The sequence below is a fragment of the Pongo pygmaeus genome, chromosome 11 (genome assembly GCF_028885625.2).
Source record: "Pongo pygmaeus isolate AG05252 chromosome 11, NHGRI_mPonPyg2-v2.0_pri, whole genome shotgun sequence".
NCBI lineage: Eukaryota > Metazoa > Chordata > Mammalia > Primates > Hominidae > Pongo > Pongo pygmaeus.
In genome coordinates this window covers 138716264-138735996 of record NC_072384.2, presented here as the reverse complement: position 1 = coordinate 138735996, position 19733 = coordinate 138716264, and the positions used below count along the sequence as shown (strand labels likewise).

At 56.8% G+C, this 19733-nt stretch overlaps 1 protein-coding gene across 1 annotated transcript in view; it reads right to left on the bottom strand.

Annotated features, from left to right (window-relative positions):
• ESPNL (espin like) overlaps nucleotides 1–19726 on the bottom strand; it is a 31557-nt gene extending 11831 nt beyond the window's left edge. Inside the window, exons 1-5 of the mRNA XM_054479404.2 lie at nucleotides 19274–19726; nucleotides 17858–18048; nucleotides 15120–15306; nucleotides 12000–12182; nucleotides 3756–3887 (exon numbers count right to left, since the gene is read on the bottom strand). Of these exons, the coding sequence (XP_054335379.1) occupies nucleotides 3756–3887; nucleotides 12000–12182; nucleotides 15120–15306; nucleotides 17858–18048; nucleotides 19274–19567 (987 nt within the window). The 5' untranslated portion in view covers nucleotides 19568–19726. The remainder of the gene's footprint in view (nucleotides 1–3755; nucleotides 3888–11999; nucleotides 12183–15119; nucleotides 15307–17857; nucleotides 18049–19273) is intronic.
• Between the last annotated feature and the right edge of the window lie 7 nt (nucleotides 19727–19733).

Sequence of the window (19733 nt, the reverse complement as noted above, 5' to 3'; positions counted from 1 at the left end):
GGGGCCTGCCTCGAGGGCAGCCCCTGGCCTTCAAGACCCCATCCCTCATTGCGTGGAGAGGGGCCCCAAGGCCCAGGGAGGGGCAGGGCTGGCCTTCCGTAGCACCCTGAGTAGACCCCGAGGTGGGCGGGCCCCACAGACCCGACACAAAGGAGGCACCGAGGGGGCACCTCCCACAGGGCAGGTCTCAGCACTACTGTCCAGCATTGCTCCCCAAGCTGCTGCTGCTCTTGGAATGCACAAGTCTCCTGGGGGCAGATACAGGCTGTGCTGTCATGGGGAAAATGATGGATCTCACCACCTGTTCTGAGGCCAGCTCAGAGGCGGCCAGTGTGAGCAGCCCCTGCAGATTGCATTCCCATCAATATTGCAGCAGGCACGTGGCCTCCCCCGGCCCACAGCTGACAGCCTGCCCTCCCTCAGAGGCCTGGAGAGGAGACAGCTCTAGTGGTGAGAGACGAGCACCCCCTGCTGTCACCAGACCCTCCCAGAGGGAGAAGACAGAGACAGGCTCCAGTCCCCACCCCAAGCTCCCAAACCGGCTCCTGAAGCTGCAGACTGAGGAGCCAGGAAGGCCCCGGGGTTGGGTTTTCATGCTCCAGGCAGGGGGCGCCCAGGCGGGGGCAGGAAGAGACTGTGGGTGGGAAGGACGTGAAGAGCCTAATGCAACCCACTACCACGGGGTCTGGGGACAGAAGGCAGAGGCGCTGCTTGGACAGAAAGCCCAGGCATGGGATCCCAGAATGGCTGGGGTGGGAAGAGTGTCAGAGACTCCCAGGAGGTTGGGTGGGGCTGTTCCCTTGTGCCAGGGGCTTGTGGAGGCTGGGATACCTGCAGAGCAGCTGCTCTCCCCACCTGCTAATCTTGGCTGCCATCCAGGCAGGAAGTGCAGGGAGGGGCCCAAAAAAGGCCAAGGCTGACCCAGCGGCCTTGAAGGAGCTGTGGGGAGACCCAGGCAGCCGGCACTCCTGGGCTGTGGGCCGTGGAGCACCATCTTCTGTGGCAGAAGCCAGCAGAGCGCCACCACCTTCTCAAGCCAAGCCAGAAAGACAGCCTTCTGCTGAACCAGGACCCGTTGGACATCTAGCAAGCACATCATTTAGCAAATACATGACTTCCCACAGTGACTGAATTCTAGTTCCTGAAACTGCTGCACCAGGGCAAAACCAGGGCAGAGCCGTGCTCCCCGGAGGCCACCTGAGCCACCTGTGAAGCATGGCAGGACTGGTGTGGGTTTCCGTCAGTGCTAACAGAGGCCCCAGTGGTGGCAGTGTGACAAGTGTCTGGCAGGCCCCAGGGGCTGGGGGTGGGGGGGACTGTGGCTCTGTCCCAGATGCTCTGAGGGGACACATCAGAGAAGAGGAGGCACAGCAACTCCTTGGGGAGACAAAGGGTTTGGGGGTGGAGGGCGATGACACCTTCCGGGCCTCAGTCCCCTCACCTGAAAAGAAGGGCCAAGTGATTTCAGAACACCTTCCTGAAGGTGTGGCCACTAAAAGAGGTGTGGCAGAAACTGAGTTAGGTTAGATGGATTTGTCACAGTAACTGCCCTAGGCCTCCCCTCCTCCATCTCCCCTCCTCCATCTACCTCCTCCATCCATCCTTCTCCATCCATTCCTCCTTCATCTAACCTCCTCCATCTCCTCTCCTCCATCTCCCCTCCTCCATCCACTCTCCTCCATCCACCCTCCTCTATCCATTCCTCCTCCATCCACTCTCCTCCTTCCACCTCCTCCATTCACCCTCCTCCATCCACCTCCTCCATCCAACTCCTTCATCCACATCCTCCATCCACCTCCTCCATTCACCCTCCTCCATCCACCCTCCTCCATCCACCCTCCTCCATCCACCTCCTCCATCCAACTTTTCCATCCACGTCCTCCATCCACCTCCTCCATTCACCCTCCTCCATCCACCTCCTCCATTTAACCTCCTCCATCCACCCTCCTCCATCCATTCCTCCTCCATCCACCCTCCTGCATCTCCCCTCCTCCATCCACCCTCCTCCAACCACCCTCCTCCATCCATTCCTCCTCCATCCATTCCTCCTCCATCCACCCTCCTCCATCTCTCCTCCTCCATCCACCCTCGTCTATCCACCCTCCTCCAGCCACTCTCCTCTATCCATTCCTCCTCCATCCACCATCCTCCAACCATCCTCCTCCATCCATTCCTCCTCCATCCACCCTCCCCCATTTCCCCTCATCCACTCTTTTCCATCCACCTCCTCCATTCACCCTCCTCCATCCACCTCTTCCATCCATTCCTCCTCCATCCACCCTCCTCCGTCCACCCTCTTCCATCCACCCTTCTCCATCCACCTCCTCTATCCATTCCTCCTCCATCCACCTCCTCCACCCACCCTCCTCCATCTACCCTCTTCCATCCATTCCTCCTCTATCCACCCTCCGCCATCCATTCCTCCATCCATTCCTCCTCCATCCACCCTCCTCCATCCATTCCTCCTCCATCCACCCTCCTCCATCTACCTCCTCCACCCACCCTCCTCCACCTACCATCCTCCATCCATTCCTCCTCCATCCACCCTCCACCATCCATTCCTCCATCCATTCCTCCTCCATCCACCCTCCTCCATCCACCTGCTCCATCTGCCCTCCTTCAACCACCCTCCACCATCCATTCCTCCATCCATACCTCCTCCATCCACCCTCCTCCATCCAACTCCTCCATCCACCCTCCTCCATCCATCCTCCTCCATCCATCCTCTTCCATCCATTCCTCCTCCATTCACCCTCCTCCATCCATTCCTCCTCCATTCACCCTCCTCCATCCATTCCTCCTCCATCCACCCTCCTCCATCTATTTCTCCTCTGTCCATCTCTCCTCCATCCACCCTCCTCCTTCCACCCTTCTTCGTCCATTTCTCTTCCGCCCATCTCTGTCCACCCTCCTGAGCTCTCCCCTCTCCATGTATCCCTCTCCTCATTTTTCACTCCTTTGGACTCCCTGCCCCATTCATTCCTCCTCTGTCTGTTCCCTCCCCATCCATCCCCTCCTCTGCTCACCCTCATGCATCCACCTGCTTTTCTGTCCATTTGCTCATTTGTTCATTCAGCAAACACTTGTTGAGCCCTGTCATGTTCTAGGGGCTGGGGACCAGTGGGATAGACAAGATCCCTGTCCTTACAAATGGGGAAATGAGAGGCTGTGGGGTCCCAGGCTGAAAGACGAGAGCCAGGGCTGGAATCTGCTGCCTTCCGGCTGCTGCAGGGCTGTTGGCCGCCTTGCAATCAGCTCTGGGAGGTTCTGCTCCCACTTCTGGGGCTCCCCAGTCTGACATACATCACCCACGTCACCCATGAGGAACTCTGGGCACGGAGGCTCTTGAGTCACAGATGTGGTCTCTGTGACCTAGATGAATGGCATGACCTGGCCAAGTTCCAGCCACAAGCCCAGGCCACGCCCTGGCCACAGCCATGGCCCCAGGCCCTGTCACATGCCCTCTGTCCTGACCCCTGTTACAGCCCCTGTCCTTGTCACAGCTCTGGCCCCAACCCTGTCACGGCCCCTGTCCTGGCCCCTGTCACAGCTCCTGTTACAGCCTGGCCCTAGCACTGGCTGCCCTGTGGTGCCTCAGTCCCACCCAGGCCCTTGCTCCTGGCTCCGATGCCATGTATGAGTTGGACATGGTGAGCTTCCCAGCTGACTGTGCTGCAGGTTCAGCAGTGGGGTCCTGGCTGGGGTCTGGGCCCATCCCCCATGCCTCCAGGGCAGCTGGGGACCCTGAGCCTTACCGGCTGGGCCACCTCCCGCAGGTACTGGGCACAGTCCCGGTGTCCGTGGTACTCCGCCAGGTCTGCCGCCGTGTAACCATCTTCATCCCGCAGGGAGGGGTCCACATGGTGGGAGACTAGGGTCTGGCAGCACTGCAGTGAGGAGGGCACACGTGTGACCCACCACGACACAAACCAGGTGCCCATGGGACTGGCCCTGTGCAGGCCGCTCCCCTGGCCCCATGGTGCAGGCTGCCCTGATGCCCTTCCCAGCAGGGGCAGGACTTGAATCTGGGCCGTGGGGTTCCAGAGACCTGCCTAGGAGCCCCCAAGCCTCATTCCACAGCCACCCCGTCCTGGCCCAGACAGTACCAGGCACTGCATATGAAGCAGTGCTGAGCTGACAGGCATCAGGGTGCCCCATCCAGACCCCTCACAGCTGCCATGGCCCAGGTGTTAAATGCAGAACCAGTTTCCATGTTTGCCACCCTTGGAGGTGTGGATCAATGCGCGTGAAGAAACAAGGCTCAGAGAGACAAGCAACTGGCCCCTGCCCCGGGGACTCAGGGCTACCTCCCGCCACAGCCCCACTCTCCGTGGGACCATCCTCCTGGCCCCATGAGGTTCCCCCCAGAGCCCGGAGCACCAGCTCATGCCTGACCAAGGCCGCTCACCACCTTTGCCAGCCACACTGCATGCTCCTACCCAGCCAACTTGGGGCCAGGACCCTCCTGTCTCCTTGTACCTGACGGGCTCTTGTAATTGGAATGGGGAGGAAGAAGGGAGGGAAGGAGGCTGGGAAGGGAGTCCACAGGACTGGAAGGCTAGAGGACATCTTGGCCTGTGAAGGATTCAGATGGGAGAGGGACGGGGGACCTCAAGAATGAATTCCGTACTTTATTCTGTAAACATTTCTGTATCTCTTTTGTAGTACTAGGGAAACACAAAAACGAACTTGAGTTAGGCGAATGCTGTGTTCACAAAACTGTGCCTTTGACCCAAACGTTATCTCTGAGATAGACCAGCTGGGCCTCAGCATCTTTGGGTGACACTGAATTGAACTAAGTAAGAAGTTGTGAGACCCTTGGCTGGGCGCAGTGGCTCATGCCTGTAATCCCAGCACTTGAGGAGGCCAAGGTGGGTGGATCACCTGAGGTCAGGAGTTCCAGACCAGCCTGACATGGTGAAACCCTGTTTCTACTAAATACAAGCAATTAGCCAGGTGTGGTGGTGGGAGCCTCTAATCCCAGCTACTCAGGAGGCTGAGGCAGGAGAATTGCTTGAAGCCGAGAGGCGGAGGTTGCAGTGAGCCAAGATGGCACCACTGCACTCCAGCCTGGGCAACAACGGTGAAACTCCATCTCAAAAAAGTTGTGAGACCCCAAAGGAATTTTCAGCTCCTCTCTGGACTGCAGTGCCTCACCTATAAAAGATGCAATTAGTGTTCATTGTCTACAGATAAATACAGGTTCAGCATGCACGTGGAGCGGCAGGTGTGCCATGCCGTGAGTAAACACAACGTGACGCTGTCGTGCGTGGCAGGGGGCCTGGCAGCAAAGTCCAGCGGCCTTGAGCTCATCTGGCTCTGTGACTTGCCGGTCAGAGAACTTGGCCAGCTAACTGGGCCTGTCTGTAAAGTAGGGACAGCTGCACTGATCGATGGCCGGCACCACCAGCCTCCCTCGCCCCTGGCCCCTACCGACACCCAGCTGTGCAGCTAGCAGGTCAGCTCGAGACCTCAAGGATGAGTGCCTCGTCCTGGGGGAATCCTTCTCTGGAGGGCTTCCCTTCCCTTCCCTCCTCTGCCCTGAGCTCCATGGCCTCCAAGGTGGCCACAGCCTGAGGAAGCCACGGCGCCACCAGGGGAAGGTGGACAAAAAGATGGAAAGAGCCCCGCTCCCTGGAAGCCCTGCAGGTCCGAAAGACCAGCGCCAAAACCGCCGCAAGATCACGCCAGAACCGCCGCAAGGTCGGCACCAGAACCGCCGCAAGATCACGCCAGAAACGCCGCAAGTTCAGCGCCAGAACCGCCGCAAGGTCAGCGCCAGAACCGCCGCAAGATCACGCCAGAAACGCCGCAAGGTCAGCACCAGAACCGCCGCAAGGTCAGCGCCAGAACCGCCGCAAGATCAGCGCCAGAACCGTCCCAAGATCGGCGCCAGAATCGCTGCAAGACCAGCGCCAGAACCACCGCAAGACCGGCGCCAGAACCGCAGAGCCACAGGGCTTGTCACTGCCTGAGGATGATGACCCTGCGCCTCTAAGCCGCGGACTGGGGTGTCTGCCCGTGCACTGCCTGCCTTCCTGGGTGCCGCGCTACCCTCCAGAGAGTAAGCAGCTCAGCCCGGGGGCCGCCGGCTCTGGCACAAATACGCAACCCTGGTTGTGGTGCGAAAGCTGCCACCCATAGCGTGGCCAGGTGCCCACAAGGCTTTATTTGTGGGCACTGACATTTTAACTTCAGATGTTTCATGTGTCATGAGATGTGATTCTTTTTCTTTTTCCCCATCTAAAAAGGGAAAAACTATTTTGAGCTTGTGGGGCCACACAAAATCTGGCGTGCAGGCACCCCTTCCCGGGGGGTCTGCTGGGAGGCTTGAACCAGATAACGCCTGAAGGCTCTTGGAGGCCCAGAAGGGCTGAGCCAGTGGCTGTTGTGGCTGAGGAAGCAGGAAGCATTTGTCAGATGTGCAAGGATGCTGGGGCTGGGGAGGCTGGGGCAGGTGGCTGAAGCCAGTCGCTGGAGAGAGGCACTGCTCCCGGAGGCTCTGGGCTGGGGGAATGGCAAAGGTCTGCCAGGACGTGGTGGGTGTGTGGGTGGGTGGAGGTGGAGCATCCCCAAGGAGCTGTTGCTGGGAAGAGGAGGCTAAGATGCGGAGGAGGGGAGTTATGGGGTCTGCAGGAGTATGAGGGGTGTCACAGCAGACGAAGGGGGACAAGTGTCAGACCTGGCCCCAGATGCTGCTGGGGAGAGAGGGCATAGCCCTGACAGGAACAGAGCCATAGGGAGGAGGAAGGGAACCTCTCTCCCAGAGTGACAGACCCCATCACCGCTGGGATTGTCAGCAGAGGGTGGGTGGTGACAGACAGAACTCTGTCTGGAAGTCTGTGCAGAGGCCACAGCAGTGGAAAAGCAGGTGAGCAGATGGATCCACTCTAGGGAGGAGAGAACCAGGTGGGTCAGAACAACCCACTGCCCAAGGACATGAAACACGGATTCACCGTAAAAGTCACCTGCCGACAGCCTCAGTAAGGTAACACAGAAGTCAGAGAGGAGTGACCCAGCCACACTCAGGAGAAAAGGAAAGCCTGGCGGGTGAGGGGTGTGGGGGAGCCCAGCACTCAGAACTGCCCTTGCTCTGAGCCTGGGCTGACGCCGGAAGAACAGTTATATGATGTGCCTTCCTCCAGCAGCCTCAGGCGACCAGGGAAGCCAGGAACAGTGCGGGCTCCACCAAGGGTGGGGGCTCTGGTTGACCCCCTCCCGATGTAGGCCAAGGGCTCCACCCTCAGAGAAAATGGAAGCCAGACGTCAGCCAGGCCCCTGGTTCCTATCATAGAGGTGGTCCTGGGAACTTCCTGCCTGGAATGCGGATTAAGATGATCCTAGGCCCACATGTGCCCAGCAAAGGCAAATAAGATATTGCCAAGGCCTCCAGTTATGCCTGCACTTCATTTTTCATGTCAGCGTACGCCAACAAAAATAAAAATACAAGGAAATAAGATACCATGAATGAGAACCAGAAGACCCAGCCCACAAAGAAATAGAAATAAAGCTCTGAGAACTAACAGACAAAAACAACTGTGCTTACTACTTTTAAATAAAGAAAAATCCAGGCAGCCAGATTACATCTCCTCAAAATAACAGAGTAAAAATAAACCCCTAAACAGTAATTATACTGACTATAGATGGTCTAAATGCACTAATAGATAAAGACTGTCAGGCTGATGAAAAAAATTAAACATGACTGCATATGGCTAAGCAGAGGTACTGGCAAACATAAGGATTCAGAAGGCTGAAAGTAAAGTACGAATAAGCTTCACCATCAAATAAGTATAGAAAGAAAAGTCATGTGTGTACATATATCAGATAAAACAGACTAGATATGGGGTTCAAAATATATAAAACAAATGGTGACAGGATTATAGGGAAACACAGACAAATCCAGAATAATAGCCAGGAATGTTCACACACTTCTCTTGAGCCATTTGAAATCCAATAAACTAAAATGTGTACTATGGAGATTTGAAGAACACAATGACATGTAGAGAACAGTCTGCAAACTCTACGGTCTTTCCGAGAACCATGCAACGTTGATAAAAATTGACCATACACAGGGCAATAAAGTAACTTATCAAAAAATCAAAGGATTGAAACCACCAGAGTATGTTTTCTGACCACAATGCAATTTGGACAGAAATTAATAACAAATAGATAACTGGAAGGAACCCCTTCATATTTGGAAATTAAGAAACATAATTCCAAGGAATCCCTAGGGCAAATAAGAATCAAAATGGGAATTAGAAAATATTTTTTAACTGAATAATTATCAAACAGTGGGATACAGCTAAAGCAGTGCTTAGAGAAAAATGTATAGCCTTCAATAAATATATTAGAAAAGAAAAAAGGTTGAAAAGTAAGTGAAGTAGGCACCCATCTCAGTAATTTAGGAAAGTAATAACAAAGATAAATGCAGAAATTAATGAAATAAAAAACAAACATACATTGGAGACAATTAAATGCTTTTTGGAGGACCTTGAACAAGTTAAAACCTGATCGTTGGAAAAACTAGTGACTAACATCTAGTGAAGCTGATTGAGACAAAAAAAGAAACACGAAAATAACCAATATCAGGAATTAAAAGTGGGGAAATTACTATGTACAGACAATAAAGGATCATGAAGATATTAAAAATAACTTCATGCTAATACACTTAACAACTTAGATAAATTTGATTCCTAGAACATTTATAGGAAATAAATCCTAGAAAAATATAATTTGCTGAAACCAACACATAAAAAGTAGAAAGCCCTAGTAGTTCTATAATTAAATAAATTGAATTAGTAATAAAAAACCTTCCCTCAAAGAAACAGCCAGATCCAGAGGATTTCACTAGTGAATTCCACAAAACCTTTAAAGAAAAAAATAAGTCTAATATAACCAAAATGTCTCAAAAAATAGGAAAAGAGGAAACACTCCCTAATTCATAGCATATTTTGATACCCAAATCTAACAAGGATAAAACAAAAAAAGGATATTCCATGCCAATTTTACTCAAGAATATAAGGCCAAAAATCCTAAACAAAATGTTAGCAAATTGAATTCAGCTATATTTAAAAGGAATAATATGTCATGTTGAATTTATTCCAGGAATGCAAGGTTGGTGTAACATTTTAAAGTAATCAGGGTAGATGCAGGTATTCTAATGCTGGGTATACACATCCAAAAGATTTGAAGGCTGGATCTCAGAGATATTTACACAACCCTGTTCGTGGCAGCATGATTCACAACAGTCAAAAGGCAGAAGAACCCAAATGTCCATTAACAGATGAACAGAGAAAGAAAATGTGGTATATACATACAATGGAATATTATTTAGCTATAAAAAAGGAAATTCTGACGTGTTACAACAGGGATGAACCTTGGGGACATTATGCTAAGTGAACTAAGCCAGAGACAAATGGATAAATACTGTACAATTCCACTTATATGAGTTATCCTAAGTCATCAAGTTCATAAAAAACAGAAAGTAGAATGTTGGTTGCCAGGGGCTGGGAGAAAAGGGAGATGGAGAATTGCTGTTAGATGATGGCCATAGAGTCTCAGTTTTACAAAATGAAAAAGTTGTGGAAATTCTGCTGCACAACAATGTGAACAGACTTAACGCTGATGAAGTGTATGCTCAAAAATGGCTAAGATGGTAAATTTTATGTTATGTATTTTTTAATCACAATTTAACAATTTTGAAAAAAATTAGTGTAATTCACACCATTCAAAGGATAACTAGGCCAAGCACGGTAGCTCACGCCTGTAATCCCAGGACTTTGGGAGGCCGAGGTGGGCGGATCATTTGAGGTCAGGAATTCAAGACCAGCCTGGCCAACATGGTGAAACCCCGTCTCTACTAAAAATACAAAAATTAGCCAGGTGTGGTGGTGCGTGCCTGTAATCCCAGCTACTCAGGAGGCTGAGGCAGAGGTTGCAGTGAGCCAAGATCGAGCCTCTGCACTCCAACCTGGGCGACAGAGTGAGACTCTGTCTCAAAAAAAAAAAAGAATAACTAATGTGATATACTGAAACATAAAACCTGTTAAAAATAACCATCATTCCTCTTTAGAGGTTGCTGGAGGATCCACTCATTGTTTTGACATTTTATTTTTAAATGGGAAAAAGCTGTCAGAGCCAAGAGGCATCTAAGGAGACTTGATAACTAGATATAATACAGCATTCTGAATGGGATCCTGGGACAGAAAAGGGACATTCGGTAAAAGCTAAGGGCATCTGAATGAAGTGTGGGCTCTAGTTAGTAACACTGTGCTAGTTTGGTTCACTAATTGTGACAAATGTACTGTACTAACATAAATTGTCAAGAATGGAGGAAAAGGCCGGGCATAGTGGCTCACACCTGTCATCCCAGCACTTTGGAAGGCTGAGGTGGGAGGATTGCTTGAGCCTAGAAGTTTGAGGCCTGCCTGGGCTCAGCATAGTGAGACTCCCATCTCTACAAAATTTTTTTAAAAAATTAGCCGGGTGTGGTGGCGTGCGCCTATAGTCCCAGCTACTCAGGAGGCTGAGGTAGGAGGATTGCTTGAGCCTAGGAGTTAGAGGTTGCAAACGGTGATGACACGCTGTTGTGTGTTTTGAAATCCACAGTAAGAAATTTTAAAGGGAAGAAGTCTCTGTTTTGAGGCTTGAGTAATTTTCTTTTTACAGAGGGAAGGTGAGGAGCCTGAGGATTCAGCTGATTTATTAAACTTCTTGGGCTCCTATCGAATATCTCATTTGAAAGAAGATTTTGCTGCTTTAAAAAAGCTTGAAAACCACTGGCCAGGGGCCACTTGCCCCCTTCTGAGCCGAGGTCTCCTGGGGGCCTGCCTGAGCCACTCAGCCGAGCTCCTCCTGCCACCAGCTACCTGTCAGGGACACGCCTCCCAGGGCCTTCGGGTCACCCCTCCCCCCACTTCCTATCTCTGTCTAGGTTGGGGACAGCGACTGGGGAGACAGAGCTGGGTTGTGCAGAGCTGAGTGGACGGGGGATGGTGAGAGGAAGGGCGGTAGTTGGGGGCCTCAGAGAAAGATGCTTTCAGCAGCGCTGCTGGGAGCGGGGATTGGGTTTCCTCCGCATTCTGCCAAAAGCTCAGCTCCGCAGGGAATGCGCGCCTTCCGATGGCTGGGCTCTGCGGCTGCACCGTGTGTGATTCTTTCAATGGCACTGCTGAGAGTGGGTGACCCGGGGCCCCAGGAAGACCTTGGGTTCCAGCTAGGAGCAGTTGTCTAGACTCGCAGACCCAGAATGCGATGGTTGGTTGCCCTTCCACGTAAAATCCCCCAGACTAGCCTTGCAGAGGCCTGGAGCACGCTTCTGGCTCCAGACTGAGCAGCCTGAGCCCAGGAGACCTCATGGAGGTGAACAGACCCGACACTGCTCAGGACTGGATGGGGCTGGGGAGAAGTAAACTGTGTGCTTTCTCCTGAGATGGGGCCTTGCCTTTAGATGAGGTCGACATCGGGTGGGCACCTGTGTAGGGCCAGCGGCTTATGGCTGCACCCACCCTCAAAGGCTGGGTGTGGTTCTGATGTTGTTGAACATTTGAACACCATCCCTGCCTACGCGGGGTTTTTGGATGTCGTGTCCTTGAGGCTGGGCCATGTGAGCCCCCAAGATTTATCCGGGTAATAGCAAAGGGGCTGACATCACACCCCTGCCACAGCTCTGCTCCCAGGCTGCTCACGGCAGAGGGTCCGCCCCAAGGGCTGTTCTGAGAAGACTGTCACCAAGAACAAGCCCTGACTGGGCACGAGGGAGTTTCTGCGCGAAGGGAGGGAGCATGGTACGCAGGACGAGAGCATAGAGCTTGGATCTTGCCACTTGACCCTGGGCTCTTGACCTTGGGCAAGTGACGGTGCCACTCTGAGCCTCAGTTTACCCATCTGTAAAAGGGGGGTCATCACTCTTACAGGTTTGCTGTGAGGGTCAGTGACACAGCACTGGGCATGGCTGGCACTTGTGACTGCTCACCCTGTCTCCCTCGCACCCACCTTACCTCCATCTGCCCGTTCTCTGCTGCGTCGTGGAGGGGGGTCCCACCCCAGGAGTCTCTCAGGACGGGGGCACCCATCAGCAGGAGTCGGTCTAGAATGGGCGTGTGGCCGCCTCGGGCTGCAAAGTGCAGGGCCGTGGCCCCCTCATTGTCCCGTGCGGTGAGTCCGATGTCGGTGAAGGTGACCTGGAGAAGAAGGAGCAGAGGGAGGAGCCACCCTCCCAGGGAGGAGGCACACAGAGTGGGAGGGGCTCGGAGCAGAAGTGAAAGTGGACCCTGGCTGTGCCTCTCAGGGCACAGGGTACAACCTCAGGAAATCCCAGACAGGGCTGGCTCAGCATGTGCGTCCCCGTCACCCTGGGGCAGCAGGACCTCTGGGGTCCAGGTGGGGATGAAGTGAGCACAGTAGCTTAATTTGGAGACACCATGGTCCCAAATCTGAAAGCAAACATCATGGCAAATGAAAACACCTAGGGAACAGTAAACATGTGTTTGCTATGAAGGAAAGACAGAAGGAAAGAAGGGAGGGAGGGAGGGGCAGAGGAGGAAAGAACTTCATTTGGCCCGAGGGTGGCGCTGCCTTGTTGGGCATTTGCACTGAGCCCCTTTGCTGGAGCAGTGGGTCCTGTGGCCTCCCTCCAGGGCCTGGATTCGAGCCAGGCAATGAGGTTTGGGGCCCCGACCTGCCGGCCACCACCACTGGAGCGACTTGAGGCCAGCCCTGCCTCTTGGGGCCTCATCTGCCTTCTGAAGGGCCTCCTGCTCTGGTCCACAGCACCAGCCAGGTGACAGTCCTCTACACTAACTCGCTGAAACCTGTGCAGCTGGGACAGCCATGGGGCCTGGGCCTGCCATGGGCCTGCCATGGGCCTGCCCCCATGGCAGCCCAGACAGAGAGGCCTTCCTGACAGAGAGGCCTCCCCACTGGGGAGAACAGCAGAACCGTCAGCAGCCCCTGCCACCTTGGGTGTGAGTGCCTCCTAGCGCAGCCAGGGTGCTCCTGACTCATCAGTACTCAGAAGTGTCTGTAGGGCAAAGCACAATGAGCTGGAAACAGAGACAGCCGTGGGGCTCCTTTGCATCTGGAGTGGCCTCTCTGGCCCTGAGACCCCGAGGCCTGCCCGCCTTCTCCCCAGGAAGGGCTGCTCATGCCTCAGCACATTCCCAGGGGCTCAGTGGACACCCTGCTTCCCTCCCTCAGGACATCCGTGGTGAGCTGCTGCTGCTCTGCCCGCTGTGTGCAGCTTCTGCTCATCCCAGGAGCCAGGCATAGTTTGGGAGGCTGAGGTCTGGAGTGAATGGGTCAGAACTGCTGGAGGGGCAAAGGGAGGACGGCCAGGGTGGGACCCAGGTCCAGAGAGCCTCCTTTAGGGGAGGCCGCTCCAGCAGGATGAGCTGGAGAGGCCGCTCCAGCAGGATGAGCTGGAGAGGCAGCCCTGGGGTGGGGAGGGGCGCACTTGCAGGCGAGGCCCCGGGAGGGACTATAGTCTCCATGAAGGGAGGCTAGAGGCCAATTCAGGTGGCCCTGGGGACAAAGTGGGCAGGCTGGCACCAGCCTGAGGACCTTGGGGTCACGGGGAGCAGGCCAGTGCCATCCTGAGTGCCTGGGGGCACGGTGAGCAGGTGGGACCCGTCCCAAGGGCCTCAGGGCCATGGTGAGCAGCAGGCACCATCCTAAGGGACCAGGCCCCCTGTTCCTTCACTTGCCCATTGGTTCAGTAAACATCTCCCGAGCCTGACCGCGTGCCAGGTGCGGGGAACGTAGCAGGTGGCGAAGTCCTGCACCCACGGAGCTCCTGGTGCCTACACCCCAGCAAGTGGAAACCACCACCAAGGCCAGGAGTCAGACGTGCCGTGTGCCCGGTGCTGGTGCGCCGGCGGGGAGGAAAGCAGGAGTGAGGATGGTCTTGGCAGGCGGCTCCCCCCGGTAAACCAGCTGGGCAGGGAAGGCTCCAGGGGCACTGGGGAGCTGTGTGCCAGGCACAGGGTGCAGCGCATGCAAAGGCCCTGGGGGCAGAGCCAGCCTGGCTTGCTGGAGAAGGAGCTGGAGCTGAGTGGGTGGGAGCCAGGAGACGGGAGGCCCCAAGCAAGCATGGGAGGTCTGGGGGCGGGCAGCTCTCACTTCTCCATCAGCAGCCACAGTGACCTTCCAATATGCCAGTCAGATCCTGCTGCTCCTGGCTCCGAGCCTTCCGTGGCTCCCCAGGACCCTCAGGAAAGAGCCCCAGTCCTCCCCGCGCCTCTGTTTGCCTTTCCTGCCCACCCCGGGCCCCATGGGCCAGGCTCTCCCCGCCTCTGAATGAGCTGTGCCCCCCTCAGGAAGTTGCTGTGGGCCCCACTCCTTGTCCGGCTGTCTCCTGTCCATCCTCAGTTCTGCCCCCAAGTCCCCTCCTCAAAGACGGCCTCCCCTACTCTTTTTTTTTCTTTTCTTTCTTTCTTTTTTTTTTTTTTTTTGAGACGGAGTCTCACTCTGTTGCCCAGGCTGGAGTTCAGTGGCGTGATCTTGCCTCACAACAACCTCTGCCTCCCAGGTTCAGGCAGTTATCCTGCCTCAGCCTCCTAAGTAGCTGTGATTACAGGCCCCACCTGCTCTGCTTTTCTGTTGTAGAGGCAGGAAGTCCCCAGCACCCCCTTGAAGATGGCACCTCCCCAACCTCAGCCACTCTGCTCTGGGGTCTCAGGTCTTCCTTCCCCAAAGAGGCCAGAAGTGGAGAAAGGTGGGGACTAGCCTGGGATCTCAGGCGGCAGGGCCTGAACAAGTGGCCGAGTGGCCCGAACTGGGCACTGCTGGTGTGGGCGCAGACAAAGCAGCTGGGCCACCACCAACTGTGAGAGCACCAGGGAGGCCTACCAGGACTTCCAGGGAGAGAGGGACTAGGAGAGCCCCAGGGGAGCTGTGGCACGACCCCACGGAGCAGAGTGCACTGCAGGTGGTCAAAACTTCCGGGGCCCAGCCTGGCTGGGGCTGCAGGTTCTCGGGAGCCATGGACCAGCTCATCGGATGCTCCAACAGCCCTGCGTGTCCCCACTTCACTCTGGAGCCCCCATCTAGGCTCCAGGCTCTGCTTGCTGGAGGGCCCACACTCCCTGGATGTCCCCTTCCCACCTCTGGCACCTACTTACCAGCCAGACAACGAGGGAGTAGTGGCCGCGGGCGGCGGCAGCGTGCAGGGCGCTCATGCCGTCGAGAGCAGGAAGGTGCACGTCAGCGCCACAGTCTTTCACCAGGAACTGGGCCAGGTGCAGGTGGCCCTCCTGGCAGGCCAGGTAGAGTGGGGAGGCGCCACTGTGTGTCCGCCGGTTCACGCTGCTGCAGGGAAGGGAGGGTTTGGAGGCCCAGTCCCTGCCTATGGCTGAGCCCATCCCTTAGCTGCTCGGACTTCACCGCTGCCCTCTGGCCCTGCCCGTGATGACTGAGTTTCCCACATGCTTTCCAGCTGCTGCTGCGGGGTTCCCCCCTCCAGGTTGCTCCCCCAGGTGGCTGTGCAACCCCACTCTCCTATCCTTCTGTCCTTTTCTGGGGACTCCTGGGTCCAGGTCTGAAACATGCATCTTCTTAGACCTGAGGGGTCACAGTCTTGGCTTCCAGGTTCTCAGCAGTCCCAGTGGAGGCCCAGGATTGACCCCCGACTCCCTTAGGGGTTTCCCTCTGCCCTGTGCCCTGTGGCAGGTGGTGCTGGGTGCCTGGTAGCTGTGGCAGCCTGTGATGAGCTGAGGGTTGCACTGGCTGGGCTGGGGTCGCAGTGGCGGCGTGGAGGCAGGGCCAGCATCGCTGGGGAGGGTCAACTCTTGGGCTCGTGCCTGCTTTCCCACCAAGCCTGCTGACCACGCCACCCTGTCCCAGACCCTCTACCTCCGGGCCCTTCCCCTCTCAGGAGGGGAAGCTGGGTAGTAATGAAGGGATCTCACGAGCACCCACACCTGCTCCCCACTTCTGATAGACGAATCTGAGCAACTCAGGGTCCACCCCAGAGGAGAGTCCAGTCACAGGCCTCAGCTGGCAGAGGGGAAACAGAGGCTGGGAGCTGATTGGTCCAATGGCTTGCACCTGGGTTTGAACCCCCCTCCCCTCACAAAGTCCCTGCCAGTACCAGCCCCCTAGCAGCCTCTCCCCTGCTCCTAGCAAGGGGGACACAGGACCTTGGTGTCTGTTTCCTGGCCCTGGACCACACAGGGATCGTCCCCTGCACCTGCAGAGGCTGAGGGTCCACTCCCTCGTGGAATGTGCCCCAAAGGGCTGCCAGTATGCCTTGGTGCCCTTCTCAGGAGAGGATCCGTGCTTTCACCGGACTCTGCCAGGTGTCCTTCGCTGCATCCAGGGTTGGAACAGGCAGTGTCCAGCGCGGTGGCTGGGAGCAGGCCGTGATGCAGCCAGTGGGTCGGGGGCAACTGGAGGGGGCATGGTCTGGCCAGGGGCAGCCACCTCTCGGCTGCTGCTGGTCAATGCCAGGTGGGAACTAGGCCAGGGGTACAGGACCTTCCCATTTGTGTGTGTGTGTGTGTGTGTGTGTGTGTGTGTGTGTGTACGCATATTAACATGAAGCCTCCTGGTTTTCTTCTTTTTTTTTTAGATAGGGTCTTGCTCTGTCGCCCAGGCTGGAGTGCAGTGGCACAATCCCAGCTCACTGCAACCTCCACCTCCCAGACTCAAGTGATCCTCCCACCTCAGCCTCCTGAGTAGCTGGGACTACAGACACTCACCACCATGCCTGGCTAATTTTTAAATAAATTTTTTGTAGAGATGGAGGTCTCGCTACATTGCCCAGGCCAGTCTTGAACTCCTGGGCTCAAGCAATCCTCCAGCCCCAGCCTCCCAAGATGCTGGGATTACAGGCATGAGCCACTGTGCTCGGCCCAAGTCTCCCAGTTTTCAATGGTGGAAACTTCTTTAAAAGCCGTGTGGGTCTGAGAGAGACTGTGGCCAGCTAAGGCTGGGGGTGGTGTGGACACTCTGGGGAAAAGCCACAGAAGTGAATCCCAAAGGCCTTTGCCAAGCGGTCCAGGACGGGAACACCCGGGAATGAGAACCCGATTCCACAAGCAAGCTGTCGGGGCTTGTCCTGGAGCTAAGCAGGTGTGGGGGACTGAGGCCTCTGGGGCAGCGACAGGAAAATGAGATGCTGCCTCGAAAAGAGAAGAGCCGTGGTCAGAGGTAGGTGGGTCCCTGGGGGACAGGAAGGTTCGCCCTCAGCCAAGACAGTAGGAGGCGGAGGGCCTGTTCCTATGACAGAGTGACCTTTGTAAGCAGGGCGAGGACTGGAGGCGCTTCCAGGTGGGGAGAAGGCCGTCTGCCTCACTGGCTGTCCTGACCCTGGTCCTTCCTCGTTGCCCATCCACCAATTCCAGCAGGGGGCACAGGGCCCCGGAGATGAAGAGGCCAGCGCCCGGCTCTAGGGGTCCCAGCACAGGGGTGGGGCAGTGCAGAGGCAGCTCCAGCCTCTGTGTCCCCAAGTCCACTAGACAGTCCCCACTCCTGTCAGGTGATGGGAGGGTGCCCTCACAGGTTGCCAGCTGCCCATATCCCCAGCTGTTTTAGGTCCCGAGATGCCCCCAGGTGGGGCCAGAGTTGCCCTGGGCATCACAGCAGCATCTTGCCATCGTCACCGCCCCCAGCCACTCTCCAAGCTGAAGCGCTGGCCTGTGTCCCCTTGGGCCCTGGCATGGCACCGCCACTGCCTGGCCTGTGGGTAGAGGCCTCATTGCCCTTGGCTCCTGCCAGCTCACTCCCACAGTGACAGCACGCCTGCCTGCAGGATTTACCTCAAAGGCCACCAGCCTGTCCTCTTGGCCCTCCTTGGTGCAGCTTCCCCTTGGCCAGCTCGCCCCAGGCTGCCCCCCAGGCGGGACTTTGGGCTCCTTACCTGCCATGCGCGGCTGTCAGGAGCTTCAGGCAGGTCAGGTCCCCACTGACGGCGGCATGGTGCAGTGGCAGGGCTCCCTCCCGGGTCTCTAGTGTGGCCGAGTGGCCCTCGTGGAGCAGCCACTCCACCAGCACTGGATGTCCAAAACGGGCGGCCAGGTGCAGCGGGGAGACGCCCGAGGCATCTTGGTCCTACCAAGCCCCAGGCAGGTCAGTGAGTTGGGGGTAGGCTGTGAGGCCAGAGCCAGCTGCCAGAGGTGGGCCCTGGGCGAGGGCTCACATTGCCTGCAACCCAGTGAAGGGGCTTCCAGCTCCTTCCTCCTTCCCTCCGTTTCTGCCTGCAACATGGAGAGAGGTGCTCCCTGCTGGGACTGAGGTGAGAGGAGGGCCAGGACTCAGGTCCAGGTCTTGGGAGGCCACCTCTGGCAACCCTGCCCTCTCCTGAGCCCCTGTCTGCAGTGTGGAGAAGGCCCTTTCCCACTCAGTCAGGTGCCCGCAGACACCCACCCACTCTGCTCATGGTCAGAAAGGCTTCCCAGGACACCTGCCTCTGGCTGGTCCCCTGCCCCAGTGCCCTTCCGCTGGCCACAGGGTCCCGGGGCCAGGCAGGGAGCGTTCCCACCACAGGTGTCAGGGGTCCAGCAGACCTGGGCCTTCTCCAAGGGCCCTGTCAGAATGGATCCCCAGCAGGCACAGCTCCCACCTGCTGCCCTTGGGTTTGGCAGAAGGGCCAACAGGAACAGGATGCTGGGCCGGGACTCTCAGGTGCTCTGGCGAGCCAGGTGCTGGGGAACCTTCCCACTCCGTAGTCTCAGCAGGCCCCACCGGCCCCCACCCCAACTCTGACCTCTGGGCGGCGTTCTAAGGCCGGTCAGTCCTGCTCACCCTCAGCCCTGAAAGCTCCACAGGGCTGAGCGACAGCCCTAAGGCCCTCGCCTGCACAAAGGGGACTGGGCAGGCAGGATAGGGGAGGGGGGCCCAGTAGAAATGCTCCGGACAAGACGATCACCATCAGCAGCCCTCACTCCCGTCCCCCAGGGCTGGCGCCCAGCTCTCAAGCCCAAGTTCCCACAGTGCTTCTATAAAGATCCCTTTCTAGACCCTTTGGGAGGCAGGCCCTGTGGACCAGGCCTGATCAGAGACAGGGGTCCTGGTATCTGGCAAGACCCCCGCTGGCAACGCCCAGCTTCCTGGCAGGGGAGGTGATAACAAAATTTAGGAGGTGTTCTTGGCTCTCAAGCCTTTGTGCTCTGAGAGGTGTGGGGTAGAGACGGTAACCACTGACGGAGTCCCCAAGAGAAACAAAGGGCCCAGGGCTGTGGAGCCCGGGGTGGCCAGTACTCTGAGCCTCCGTGGCTCACACCTCCCTGGTTCCCCAGCCAGGTTCGTGGAGCCAGGCTGCCCCATCCCCGCTCACCTGCAGACCGCAGCCCCCCTCGCGGACCAGCCAGCACAGCTCGGCCAGGCTGCCCGTGGCAGCGGCGTCATGCGCTGGGGTGGCCCCGTTGTGGGCCCGCTGGTTGCCGGGCAGCTGGGCCCGCTGCACCAAGAACTTGACGCAGTCCAGGTGGCCAGCCCGGGTGGCATGGTGAACCAGGCCGGCCCCCAGAGCATCGGTGATGCCCGGGCCCAGGGCGCCAGCCTCCAGCAGCTGCTCCAATGTCGCCACATCCCCATCCTTGGCGGCCACGAGTGCCCGCTGCTCCTCCATCCTCTGGCCCGGGCTCTCGGTGGCGACTCATGCACAGGCCGGGGCTTCCTGTTTCAGACGTGGATGAAGCTGCCGGCTCTGGTTACCCGATAAGCCGCCACAGGGCAGATGGGAGGTGGCGGGGCGGGGTCGGGTGGGGGGACAGGCCTTGAGGACCTGCCCAAGC